The sequence below is a fragment of the Ostrea edulis genome, chromosome 5 (genome assembly GCF_947568905.1).
Source record: "Ostrea edulis chromosome 5, xbOstEdul1.1, whole genome shotgun sequence".
Lineage (NCBI taxonomy): Eukaryota > Metazoa > Mollusca > Bivalvia > Ostreida > Ostreidae > Ostrea > Ostrea edulis.
Window position 1 is genome coordinate 10,392,521 of NC_079168.1, and position 15,460 is coordinate 10,407,980.

At 32.7% G+C, this 15,460-nt stretch overlaps 1 protein-coding gene across 1 annotated transcript in view; it reads right to left on the reverse strand.

The window, feature by feature from the left end:
• Positions 1-15,460, reverse strand: part of LOC125651340 (sacsin-like) — a 58,022-nt gene that overhangs the window by 37,087 nt on the left and 5,475 nt on the right. Inside the window, exons 2-4 of the mRNA XM_056166639.1 lie at positions 10,083-10,206; positions 8,504-8,569; positions 5,094-5,206 (exon numbers count right to left, since the gene is read on the reverse strand). Of these exons, the coding sequence (XP_056022614.1) occupies positions 5,094-5,206; positions 8,504-8,569; positions 10,083-10,152 (249 nt within the window). The 5' untranslated portion in view covers positions 10,153-10,206. The remainder of the gene's footprint in view (positions 1-5,093; positions 5,207-8,503; positions 8,570-10,082; positions 10,207-15,460) is intronic.

The following is a 15,460-nucleotide window of genomic DNA, read 5'->3' on the forward strand; positions in this document are numbered from 1 at the left end:
AGCGATGAGTAAGGCCAACTGGAATGAACAATATTCTAGGAAAAATAATGTGAAAATTCACGGAGTGAAAGAATTACCCGGGGAAAACGTCAAAGAATAGGTACAAAACATCATTCAAGAAAATGCAGGTGTGGAAATACCAGACGACGATATTATAGCAATTCACAGAATTCCTGGCAGAAAAGGTTATCAACAACCGATTCTTATGAAACTTACTAAGAATTCTTTAAAATCGAGAATCATGAAACATCGATCAACAGTGAAAAAAAACACCCAGAATGGAATTCGTCTCTGTGACGATGTGACTCAACTTAATGGGCAGCTGATTAATACATTGTTGGAAAACGAAAATGTCAAATCAGCTTGGTATTTCAACGGCCGTGTGTATGGACAAATTGGAGAAAAGCGAGTGTTGTTCGACATCTTTGACGAAATCGAGGAAAAAATAGCAAACGTGAAACGATGAGCTTCCTTTCCGGGAATACTATTTCCGATCATATATACGAGGCTGTTCTGGAACTTATGCCCCTTCTATGATCTTCCGGTTTATATTGGACAAAACAAATAACCAAGTAGGACACTTGCCTGTATTTAAAAAAAAAAAAAGAGTAACAAGAACTAGTTGTCATTACATATATATTTTTTAATGCTTTATTTCTTTCATATGCTTTCGTTTCTCTCTTTCTTAGCCTTCTTTACTATCGTCTCCCTCTTTTTCAGTCTGTATACATGCGTGCAGGGAATCGTTTATTTCATTTCGGTTCAGCTTCCAGCAGGTCTCGACACCTTGTTTTCAATAATTGATGGGAATTAAAATATTATCTGTAAATTGTCAAGGTCTAGGCGATATCGCAAAGCGAAGAGATATTTTTAACTATTTAAGAAGTCTAAACTATAATATATATTGTCTTCAAGACACCCATTTTTACAATGAAATAGAGAATGATGTGAGAAATATGTGGGGATACCAATGCTACTTTAGTTCCTTTACTTCGAATTCAAGAGGGGTAGCAATACTTTTTAATAACAATTTTGATTTTAAAGTATGTTTGGAAAAGGGTGATAAAGATGGAAATTATCACATACTGAAGGTATGTATAGAGGGTCATGTGGTTGTTTTATGTACAGTATATGGTCCAAATACTGATTCACCAAATTTTTATGAAAATATTCAACAGTCCATTGAAGAAATGAACTGTAGCAATATCATATGGTGTGGAGATTTCAATTTAGTATTAAATCCACAACTAGATTGCTATAATTACAAATCTATTAATAACCCAAAGGCTAGAGAAAAAGTACTAGAAATTATGGAAGGATATAACTATATGGATCCTTTTAGACAACTCCATGAATCGCTTCGCAGGTACACATGGAGAAAGAAAAACCCATTTAAACAAAGTAGATTAGACTTTTTTATCATGTCCGAGTCATTGCTACCTTGTCTTAATACATGTACAGTTGAACCAAGTTACAGGTCTGATCATTCTATGATAACACTGAATTTAACTTTCAATGATTTTAAAAAGGGAAGAGGCTTATGGAAATTCAACAATTCTTTACTTGGTGATAAGGAATATCTAGATTGTATCAGAGAGGTTATTTTGAATTTGAAAAAACAATATGCAGTTCCTGTTTATGATTTTAATAATCTTGATACAGTGTCAGATGAAGATGTATGTTTCACAATTAACGATCAGTTATTCCTAGAAACTTTACTTATGGAAATAAGAGGAAAAAGCATTTCTTACTCTGCATATATAAAAAATAAACAAGTGAAAGAAGAAAAAAAATTAAGAGAAGAAATTAAGGTTTTAGAACAAAATAGTTCTGAACACAATATAGAGGAACTAAATGAAAAACAACAAAACCTGGAAAAACTCAGAAACCATAGACTTCAAGGAATATATGTAAGAAGCAGAGCAAAATGGACAGAAGAAGGAGAAAAACCAACACATTATTTTTGTAGTTTAGAATCAAGAAATTTTACTAGTAAGATAATTCCCAAACTTATAAAAGATAGTGGGGAGATAATTCAAGACCAGTTTGAAATATTGGATGAAACAAAGCAATTTTATGACAATTTATATTCAATACCTAACCAGGAAATAAACATAGTCGACTTAAATTCGGAATTAAAGTATGAGGATATTCCCAAGTTATCCAGAGAGGAATCTATGCTTTTAGAAGGTAAAATTACATTGAAGGAGGCTTCTACAACACTAAGTAAAATGAAAGCAAATAAATCACCAGGCTCTGATGGGTTCTCAGCTGAGTTTTTTAAGGTTTTTTGGAAATACCTTGGTACATTTGTTGTAAGGTCTATCAACTATGCATATGAAAATGGCACTCTGTCAATAACACAGAGACATGGAATTATTACACTTTTACCTAAAGGAGACAAACCAAGACACTATCTTAAAAACTGGCGTCCAATTACACTTCTGAACACTATATATAAAATAGCTTCTGGTACCATTGCAAATAGATTAAAGATTTACTTGGATAAACTTATCAATCCTGATCAAACTGGCTTCATTTCTAATAGGTATATAGGAGAAAATACTCGACTAATTTATGATATTATGCAGTATACTGAAGAAGAAGAAATCCCAGGTCTTTTACTACTTATTGACTTTGAGAAAGCCTTTGATACCCTCTCATGGAATTTTATACAAAAGACCTTAACTTATTTTAAGTTTGGACCTGATATTCATGAATGGGTGAAATTATTCTATCATAACATCATATCTACTATTAACCAAGGTGGCAATCTCTCGGCATCTTTCAACATTCAAAGAGGATGTAGACAAGGTGATCCTTTATCACCTTATATTTTTCTTCTTTGCGCAGAAATTTTAGCTATACAAATAAGAGAAAATAAAAGTATTAAAGGTATAACTATAAATAACAATGAAAAGAAAATTTCACAACTAGCCGATGATACATCAATTATACTTGATGGTAGCAAGGAATCTCTTCTAGAAACAATAAAAGTATTGCGACACTTTTCTGAAATGTCAGGACTAAAAGTTAATTTTTCAAAAACCAATACAGTATGGATTGGATCAAAAAAATATAGTCAGGATACCCTTTCTAAAGACTTTCATCTGAATTGGGGGACTTGTAAGTTTACTCTACTTGGAATTAATTTTGATGTAGAATTACAGAACATGTCAAAACTAAATTATCAGCCAAAGCTAAGCAGAATAAAATCAATCTTAAATCAATGGGAGAAAAGACATTTGACACCAATAGGAAAAATTACTGTTATCAGAACTCTAGTCTTGCCTCTATTAAATCATATTTTTATGGCAATTCCAAATCCTGATCGATGACAGCTATTGTAAAGAATTAGATAAACTATTCTTTTCTTTCTTGTGGAGCCATTCTCAACATAGAATTAAAAAAGAGGTAATCGTAAAGCAATATGAGGATGGTGGGTTAAAAATGATCAATGTAAAGGCTTTTATAGCCTCTTTAAAATTGTTTTGGATGAGACAACTCCTTTTTTCAGATAGGGGTTTACATAATTTTATACCAAATTTAGATCTTAATAAAGTTACTACATGTGGAATAGAATACATAAAAAACATTAAGACATCGCTGAAAAACAAATTTTGGGTTGATGTATTTGATTCTTGGATTGAGCTACAGCTTAAACAAAATCCATTTACAGTAACAGTAGATACTCCAATATTTTACAATTCTAACTTTCTTGTGGGTGGGAAAGCATTTCTTAATAAATCCATGTTTCTCAATAATATTAAATACCTTAATGACCTTATTGATGAAGAGGGTTTGCTCCTGACTTATGAATCTTTCTGTAACATTTATCCAAAAGTAAAAATCAATTTTTTAGAATATATGAGTGTCATAAATGCTATTAAAGCATGGATGAAAAAAGTCAAGTTTGATAAAAAATTAATTAAATTAACAAACCCTCTGATTATGTCGAGTATATACACTCTTCTACGATGCAAAAAATCAAGACAATTTTATACTCTTCTCAATCAAAACTGCACAGAACCTACTGGTAAAAGAAAGTGGAATGAAATATTTGAATTAAATGACACAGAATGGAAAATGATCTTCAGACTGCCCTTTAAAGTTACAAGTAATTGTAAACTGCAGTGGTTTCAATACAGAATTCTGAACAAAATTTTAGCTTCAAACTCATACTTATTCAAAATCAAAATTAGAGATGGTAAGAATTGTACATTCTGTCAGATAGAAGAAGAAACAATTGAACATTTGTTTTGGGAATGTGATAGTGTTCAGCATTTCTTAAGAGAATTTGAAGTTTGTTTTGAACATAAGACCAATCTTCAAATATCAATAACAAAAAATAATTTTATTTTTGGATTTTTGGATTTTAAGAAAACTATACAAAATAATCTTGTTCTTTGGCTGAAATATTATATCTATACTATGAGGTGTAAATGGAAGACACTGAATGTAAATGTTGCGATATCGCTAATGAACACATTTTATGAAACTCAAAGACATATTGCATATAAAAATGGTGAAAAAGATTTGTTTGACACCTGCTGGAACCGCTGGAATCAATTATTTCATTGAGTGTTTGTTTGCTGTTGTTGTTTATTTTTTTTGTTTTTTGTTTGAAAATTATATGTACCCTTTTAAAATATATTAAATAATGACTGAACTCATCTCTCTCTCTCAGAAAATAATATATACATATACCTTTGATAGTTCTTCTAAACATTTTGTACAAGTTTCTTTGCAGAATGTATGTATGTATATACTGTGTGTATGTTTAAAAAAAAAAAAAAATATAAAAAAAAAAAAAAAAAAAAAAGCTCAAGAAATATTATGAACGACGCCATCTACCTACATCAGCATACCGTGACACATTTCAGAAATCAGGATTCAGAGATTGAAATTATGTATTTCAAACTGTGGAGAATACTTTGAACGGATGTAATGTTTATTTCACTATTTGAGTTGACTGCTTTTGAGATATCGTACAATACACATTACATATCAAACAGCCCTCGTATTTCAAAATCATCTCCCTCCCTTAAGAAGGAAAATGGTCATTCATTTGAAAGTTTAAAAGGTTACTTTACCTTGATGATTTGTTCATTATCTGGATAATCATGCAAGATGCTCTGTAGTTCATCTAGAATGGTATTTCTCTTCAGTGCTTTATATCTCACTTTGACACTTTTATGGTGATGCCCTAAATAATAAATTATTTCATTTCACTCAAAATGAGAAATGGATCACAATGCATGTACACAACGGTGGCATTGCACCGTTTGACAACTAAGCTAAACTTTTAATGAGGCTTTCAAAACATATTTTGGTTTATGTGACTACAAAAGTCTTAACTTTTTAGTAGTCACACAGTAATGGGTCTAGTGAAAAACATTAGGCCTATACAATTTTGGACATTGGTTAGGTCAATACAATGTTTTAGCTACCTGAGAAATACGATATTCAATAAGCTTAGAGGTAAACATTGTACTTTTATGGTAGCTAAAGCATTAAAATTGTATCAAAAATCAATAATTAATTAATCATATGATTGAACAATTCAAAACGTTGAAACTGGCTACTAGAGCCTATGAAACCTGCCATCTTTGTTTATTCACAGCTAGAGTGCAAGAATTAGGCAAAAGTGATTAAAACACAAGTTGAATTTATTGGATGTCCAAAATTTTTTTTATTGAGTAATCAATCGCATCAATTTTGAAATTCCGAATTCATTGTCACAGTGGAAGATGAACCGAAGAGGGGACAAACTTAAAACAATAGGCCCATGGGCCACATCACTCACCTGAGTCACTTTGGCTCATATTTAAAGATTTTTCTTATATATTCGCATGCAAAACTTTGATCCCTATTGTGGCCCGACCCAACCCCCAGGGAGCATGATTTTAACAAACTTGAATCTGCATTATGTCAGGAAGCTTTCATGTAAATCTCAGCTTTTCTGGCTCAGTGGTTCTTGAGAAGAAAATTTTAAACGATTTTCACTATATATATTTGTCTGTAAAACTTTGATCTCCTATTATGGCCCCATCCTATCCTCGGGGGCCATGATTTTAACAAACTTCAATCAGCATATGCTTATGTTAGGAATTTTTCATGTAAATTCCAACTTTCCTGGCCCAGTACTTTTTGAGAAGAAAATTTTTAAAGATTTTTCTTATATATTTGTATGTAAAACTTTGATTCTCTATTGTGGCCCCATCTAACCCCCAAGGCCATGATTTTAACAAACTTAAATCTGCACTATGTCAGGAAGCTTTCATGTAAATATCAGCTTTTCTGGCTCAGTGGTTCTTGAGAAGAAGATTTTTAATGATTTTTCCTATATATTTGTATGTAAAACTTTGATCCCCTATTGTGGCCCCATCCAACCCCCGGGGGCCATGATTTTAACAAACTTGAATCTGCACTATGTCAGAAAGCTTTCATGTAAATCTAAGTTTTTCTGGCTCAGTGGTTCTTGAGAAGAAGATTTTTAAATGACCCCACCCTATTTTTCCATTTGTGTGATTTGAAGGGGGCATGGTCCTTCATTTGAACAAACTTGAAAGCTCTTCACCCAAGAATGCTTTTGGCCAAGTTTGGTTGAAACTGGCCCAGTGGTTCTGGAGAAGAAGTCGAAAATGTAAAAAGTTTACAGATGGACGACGGACAAAATGTGATCAGGAAAGCTCACTTGAGCCTTCAGCTCAGGTGAGCTAAAGAAGGCTCAAGTGAGCTAAAAAAAGATCATCGATGAAAACTTGAACTGGACAGGATCATCGAAAACATGATAAAGAGAGATTGACGTCACACAAGCAATTTCAGAAATATTTGGAGTTGTTGGGGTTAGTAATGTATAACTAGATCTTTGATTTCCAAGCTAAATCAGAATGCTTGCAACAGAGATGTTTTGATGAATGGATTTGTTATCAAACACAAAGGAAAATATTTTGAGAAAGTGTAAGAATGCAGATTCCACACTACCTGTACCGTGACTATACATAATATGTCCTTTCAGAAATCACAAAATATTGATATCAATTTACAACTTTTAAGAACCATATACCAGTAAGTATATATTCTTTTGTTTATAAATGTGGTTTTTGTCCCCCACCACAACGCGGAAGGGGACACAGAAATACTGGTGTCCATGCGTCCGTCCGTCCCACTTCACTTCTCAGAAACCGCTCAACGGATTTTGTTCATATTTTGTAGGATTGTTAGTCACCATATGTAGTTGATCATATTTTGCCATCATTTTGATTTGACAATTTTTACAGGAGTTATGGGACTTTGTTGAATTTGTACACAGTACACTATAGAAACACTTTGTGGACGCAACTCCTCCGAAACCGCTCAACAGATTTCGTTGAAATTTTGTAGCGTAGGATTGTTAGTTACCATATGTAGTTGATCATATAGTGCCATCATTCTGATTCGACAAATTTTACAGGAGTTATGGGACTTTTGTGCTTCAACCTTTTTTTGCGGTGGAGGGGGACATGGCTATGTGTAGCAATCTTGTTTTCTTTGTTTTTGTGGTCAAGAATTTTTTTCTATGCAACAGGTCAGCATAATGTAATGTGTAGCAGTCACCCAGTCAAGTGCTGATCACACTTGCCGTTGCTTAACTTGCGTAATCAAGAGAGAGACTACCACATCACTCTAAGAAAAGCTAGCTCACTAATGAGTCAGTATAAGTTTCCTATATACCATTCACTACTGTAACAGTAAATTTTAAATGGCCCTCACAAGTTTGAGAATTCCATACAGTTTCAGCAGTAAGAACTACAAATGACATTGACCCATATATATATAGTTATTGACCATAGTCATGATTCTGGTATATCATTAGGTGAAATACAACATCTGTGGCAACTCTGAACTCCTTGCACTTATTCACAGTGAGTTCTTTCTTAAGAGTATATACAGTTAACAGAGGGAAAGCTCTTTATGAAAAGCAATGAACAGTTAAAAGGGGGGGGGGGGGGAAGGGGGGGGGAAGGAAAAATGAGGGGGAGGGGGGGGGGGAGGATGCAATGCATACTAACCAGAAATGTTATCAAAGTTTTAGTATTCAGTCAAAAGTAGAAGACATTGGTTATCAATAAGGAAAGGTAATCTTTGATGTACATACAAAGATATTTCTGAATAGTAATTAGAAATTATTCCCCTTTACAGGGTCACCCAAAGGTCAATGACTAGCCAAGTTTTTCTTCTTTACTCTACCAAATGTAAGACTTTACAACTGTAAATTACAGCCAATTATTAAGGTTTCAATCAAGTTGCCCCACGTTGAAGCAAATTATTGTAGTTGAATGCAATTGATCGAAAAATAACAAACGTCAATTTAAAGCTTGAGTCCATACAGATCAGAAAATTACAAAGTAAATGAAAGGAAATAAGATTTTTTTCACCGCCAGATGACAGACAAGGGACGTAACATATGGGCGAAGTGTTGATACGTGAATTTATCACATGCATTTCCTACAGTGATTACCTTGTCTTCTATATGTCTCATCATCGCTTTCTTCAGAGGAACTTTCCAATCGTCGTTTTTTGGAATCTAAAATAATATGAATCTAATGAGAGAGAGACTTGTTTAAGTTTTCAATAAATGGAAAGTAACAAAAAAATGAACAATCTATATGATATGTATTTATCAACGAGTTGCTGGACCCTGTCTGTTCTACTTAAATTTAAATTTGTTGTTGTACTCTGATGGAGTAAGCTCCAAAACTAATGTTAATATTTAAAATGTGTATATGTATGATCTGTTTTAAGCAGACATGGATCAACAATTGTCTTGTAACAATGACTCCCTGTTGTTTGTGGATGGTACACATATACATGAACATTACTAATGTGATCATAAAGAGTTTTCCCCAAGTTTGGATTGAATTAGCCTACACGGGTTAATTGACTATGAAACTGCATTACAGGTACTGGGGTTAACAAGTTCTACACCAACCAGATATAACTCTGTTTATCAGGGCTTGAAGCTAACTTTTTATGTCACCAGTCCAGACGGACTGATGGGGTATAATTTCAACCAGTCCGCAGAAAAATTTACCAGTCCAACAGTTTTCCAGAAATAATTAAACATGTTTATATTAAAATGAAATTTAACTCAATATGCCTCAGACAAGTGGGATTTATATTTACGAATCAGATTCGTCTGATATCTATAGATCGAAGAATGCCAAATGTGTGTATAAAATTTCATATTTTCCAAAATGATGCTTTAGAAAATTAACCAGTCCCATCGGACTGACTAAAACAAATGTCAGTCAGTCCGCCAGACTTTAACCAGTCACAGACTGATGGGCATATGTTAATTTCGAGCCCTGTTTATTTTGTGTGAGGGTGATAAATCTTATTTGATTACTAAATTAATTTATTCTCTATTTATATTGCAGCAATATTTTCATAAAGGTATTGTAGAAAGTTAGGTGTAAAATCGCTCATATGACTAAGAAAATGATTTAGAGCATATCAAGTGGTTTTGCCAAATGCCATGATGTTTAAGTCAGTGGTTACTTAAAGCACAAGTTTAAAGGAGGGACTATATATATGAAAAATCATGTTATTAATGTGCAGTTAGTATCATGAAACCTGTAAACTTTCATAGAACTTCACTGTGCTATGCATAACCATCATTGATGTGCATAACAGTCTCGTTTACTTACAATATTGTACAAAGGTAAGATGAGGATCCAAATATCTTGCAACTGTTGTACTTGCATGAACTTGGATATACCCTTGGGCATATTGATGTATTGAAATTTGCTCAAGAAATAATATGCTTTTTCAGTTGGATGTAAACATCTTCAATACAAGCCTTTCCATTCATTTTCTACTTCAAAAAAATATATCCCTATAGATATTTTTTCCTAATATTTTAAATTTGTTTATCTGTTGATTACTAAAAAGAATCTACAATTTTTCCAATACCATGTACTTCACATATCTAGTTTTAACTTGTGGTTTTCTATAACATACATATATTTACATGTGCAATGTTACTGACTTTTATTTCATTTTTGATTTAACTGTAGTTACCAATTAATTACATGTACCTGAATATTTCCTGGACTTTGACTCTCTTCCAGGTGACTCAAAAATTTTGGATCTCTTTCGAGGCTCCATCTTCTGAATATGAATTAAGGATACCAATCTGTTGCAATTGGTGTCATTTCTTATCTACAAAATTTAATAAGCAGAATCTTTATAACCATATATTCCCACAGTAAGATATCCACAAGACACTTATTTGAATTATTTTATTTTAGCTTCATTTTTTTTTTCTAATTCACTGAAAAACAGTATGACAAGTGTTTCGATAAGTTAAGACGTGAACAAAAACCACATGCAAGCAAGAATTTTTTTAGAAATTCAAAATGTTAATTTTTGTAACGCCACACCAGAACGGTGCATCATATAATTATTTATTATATTACAATGTTTGACTTCAAGTTTATGTTAAAGAAATAATTCTATTGTCTTCAAAGTTTATTTACAAGAATTGCTAAGGTGGAAAAATCAGTAAATTGATAATATAATGCCATATTCTATACTATAGACTGTATACGTAAGCTAATACGCAATTTCCGAGTTGCCCAATAGTTCTTTCCCTTTGTGGAACTCTTACACACAGCGAGACACAAAATATACTATCGTCCACACGCGGTGGGTACAAATGCTTATCGCTGCCCTCACATATTGTAGCAATGCTCACGGTCATAGGTGGCGATGCGGTCTGTATGTTTACGTATCCAGGGTTTGACATTTACTTTTTTGAGCACTAGATCAGTCGGGCTACTTCAAATGATTTTTACTAGACCTGACTTTATATCCACTAGTCCTGACCAACTTTCCAGACAAAAACTGATAGTTTCTCCATATTTAAATACTTCATTTAAATGACAAACGTTAAGTTTGAACCAAAAAGTATTTAATTGTCTCAAAAATATCTAAGTCTCGTCATTCAATTTGATTTTCAAACACGTTTTCTGTTTCTTTAAATTCTACCCGTCACGGATATTCTTTAGTCTATTTAGTATAAAATGACCTCAAGCGGCTTTTTATTTAATTTATATTTCATAAGCCCTGCTTTGTTTCTTCCTAGCCTTTTCTTTTTTCTCCTGGGACGTCTTTTCTTGAGGACGAGAAGTCGTATTTAAATATAGAGACATTCCCGCACATATGTCAACACCAATAAATAGCTGTTTACGACGTAATTTATTAACTTGATAAACACTTTATTATAGTCAATTCAAATAAAATGTTTAAAATTAACATCGAGTAGATGTCGTGAAACACCGACCGCAACATATTTATTAGAACTAAAAATAGAGATTATTCCATCACACGGTTCAAGATTGCTTGCAAACTCTTTACAGTTATTTTCTTTTAGTTAAGAATAAAATATCTTACGGTTTAAAGTAAAGTTTCTTGTTTATTTTTTTGACACGACCAGTCGGACTAGTAAATCGACATTTTACCCAACCGGACCTATCATTTAGTAGACTCGGTCGTTCGGACGTGCCTTAGTGTCAAACCCTGGTATCGCACACAGCATGTCCGCATTTTATACATGTTTTTCATACCCATGTTTTCTCTTGTATTACACCAAACATTTAGGTGACAATGATCATAATAGAGTTAATGAACAAAACCGAGAAAAATCTAAAGCATTTTTGCGGGAATGGCAGAATTGCCTAAAGGCCAATTACCAGACATCATGCAACCGCCCAAACTGCAGGGAAACACACTGTTAGTAATTGTTTATTAGTATTTAATAATAAAATAGCTCAAACAAAAATTGATAACCACCATTTTTCTTTGATTAAAATATCACTCGTGCAGAAGAGGAAATAAAATATAATTTTATATTTAATTTAATGGCCTAATTCAATCAAATATTATTCTTGATATGGTCAGTCTAACGTACACCAACGGCTGATATTTAAACAAAATTTACACTTTCATTACTTTTATCTGCATGTATATAAACATAGCTAGTCTATAATATATGTATACATCTTGTACCCACCCAAGCGTTCAACAGAACACTGAACGTACCTCTATCACAGAAGAGCTAATATCTCGGAAGTTGCGTATTAATGTGTTCATTTTGTGAGTCTTATTTGGTTCATAATCAGATAATTTATCTATTGGTTCAATGCCTTACTATAATATCGTGTTGAATTCTAATTCCAATATTCAATCAATCAATCAATCTAATTAATTATGTATTGTTATAATATTTTAATTTGTTTTCATTTCATGCTTGATGGCCTACAACATACTGAAATTAAAATATAATTATTTTAGGAGAGGGTGTGTGTATAATTCCAATCACAAGGATTTTTTTATTTTAAAATTTTGATGATTGGTAATACATATCACACAGGAAAAAAAAGATTATATTGCTTAGATTCCACATTAATTATCTTTTAGTATATTTTCCTTGTTTTACTTTGGAGCCCATTGATATTTTTTACAGTGGTTACATCTTTAGAAATATGTAACTGCATGCTTAACATCAAATGATCATGATTAGCTTGATGAATTCTAGGATTTGAAATGGATCTCAATATATCAAAAACTAGGCTGTCGCAGGGTTTTCATCAGCATTTTTCATCACACGTGGTATTAATTGTGTAAAATGTATTTGAAAAAGCCATGCCATTTAGTGATATACCTGGATTTTCTAGTATCACTTACATTGTAATAATTTTAATAAGACATACTTTTATTATTATCTTTTCTTCTGCGGCAGATGCGATATCTCGTTTTGATGCATGACTTCCGTAACACACTTTTCCATTAAAATACAACGATCATGATGGAAAATAATCATCGATATTGTTACCAGGGTTGCGTACGCTGATGAAGACGCGTTTTTAATAAGGAAATAATGGGCAAATGTAACAGCAAAAAATGGTGTGACGTCACACAAAACTTATGGCGAGTGAATTTTTTCGAAAGTATGTTTATTTTGGATTTTAGAGTAATTGACGGCAATAGACCTTCCTCCGAAAAGCTACATCCGGTTTGGTTTTCGCTTTTATGATATGTTTTATCACGTGATACCCGACATATGTTTACTCGATACAAAATGGACGTTAGTACAATCCGTGCATCAACAGTGTGTAATTTACAAAATTTCTTGAAAGAACGGGGGATTAGCGCTCAGAAATTGAACAAAGGACACCTTGTAAGGCTTTGTGAAGCGGTACTTCATCTTGACTTACCAAAAAATCCCGAATATATAAATATTTCATCAACTAATGACGTTATTCGCAAGTTCGATGCACTGGGGTGCAAGGATCCTCTCACCATGGATGGGTTTTCAAATACTCTGTCTGATATTCCAAATATTACTCTTTATGACGTTTTTAATTATCTAATAACATCGAGATCTGACTACGACAGAAAAAAACTCAAAGCTTACAAATCATGCGAGGATTATAGACTATATTTCGATGGTCATGTGGATGATTTGGAGTACCACGGTCTCTCTAAAGAAGAACCCTTATGTCTCTTCAGAGCAAAAGTCAAACCAACTCAACGAGATAAAATTTACTTGAATGAAAGTTACTATAAATTATGGATCTGCATTGGAAAACAGCATGGCAATGTTAGATCAGCATACTGCACATGTATTGGAGGGTAAGTAGAGATTGGAAATGAATCACAGTGGGGTGTACAACATGTAATCTGTGATTATTTAATTAATGAATGGTAAATGATTATCATGAGGGGTGTTTACTATTTACCATTATGACTATTGGTAGTGACATATGTACATATACATACTCTCAATGTGTTTTGTAGTGCTGATGGTGCATGCAGGCACATAACAGCTGTACTGTATGAAATAGAGGAGTATGATGAGAAGTCATCCACTGACGGGGAGAATAAATGGATCAAAAGACCAAGACATCATGATTGTCCAGTTCCAATTAAAAGATTAAAAATTATGAAAGCAAAATAAGACCTAGTGTACAGATGTAAATACTTGATTTCATTGCAGTGGATGCAATATTAAAACTTAAGTTTATGATTTAAAAAATTATGTAATTAAAAAAAGGAATGCGGTCTTTGACTCGCAGAATAAAGTAAGATTTTTATGCATCATATGCCTCGTTCACACGAAGAATTTAATTCGCATTAAACGTAAGTTAATGCAAATTAAATCTGAACCGCGTTCACACGGAGATTTTAATGCGCATTAGTTTACTTCGAATTAAAATTGACGTTGCGATTTAATGCGAATTAAATTTACTTCGCATTAGCTCCGTGTGAACGCTAAGCGAAGCTAATTCGAATTAAATGTAGACGCATGCGTAATGGCCAATTTGGGTCACATGCATCATACCCATGGTCAGCTATATATATTAATGTTAGTTTTGTACGAAAAACTAAGCAAAATGATAATAATCACTAAAAACATGTACAAACAGCATGTCATTAGATAATGTCAGACGTAAATATGTGCTCTGCATAGGCATACTGAGTAATACATGTGGAAGGAATTGTTTTTAAATATGACAACAATGTTTTAAAATAGTGATAATATGATTTTCTTTTTTACATTTTTTAAAACAAATATGTCGCTCATTGTTAATTTTTATACCATATGACGTCATAGTAGACTTATAATACGTATTAGTAATTAAAATTACGTCACAACAATAGTCAGCGGAATGGTGAAAAAGACGTTCCGAAGTTTTAAAATTGGGCCCATGAAGAAACAATATATTGTCTTGATTGAATGCTGGTTGTCAGAGGAAATAACAAGTAATTTCTTGGGAACATATAAATAAACACGACAAAAAACTCTTTATGTGTAGATCAGTTATGTATGTAAATTGTAAACATGTAGTATACTACATATAGCCCTATATAATGTTTTGAACAAAGAATTCTGTATCTACACAATATTCAGTAAAATATCTATAAAAATAATTTTCAATAGCATAGTCTATTCTATTATTTCGCGCACCCTTTAATAGAGATGCATACGAATTTAATGCGCATTAGTTTACTTCGCATTAAACATTACCGCCGTGTGAACGCTATTTAATTCGAATTAATCTAATGCGCATTATTTTACTTCGCATCAAATTTGATTCGAAGTAAAATTTAATGCGCATCCGTGTGAACGAGGCAATAGATTATAACTTCCAATATCAATTTCCTTCATGAAAGATCTTACAAGGGGCTGATTAAATTCAGGAATTTCTTCACATTTACTTTGGTTTATAATCCATTTTATCTTGTCATATATAGGTATCACCAGAATCCAGCTGCAGCAGATGTCAATAATAACTACACAAACGACGAGTTTGATCCTCGTGCTGTTGTTGAGGAAATGAATGATGAAAAACTGGATTCTTTTTATGCATCTTTACAAAAGGTATTCTTTCACTAAATGGCAAAATTCAAC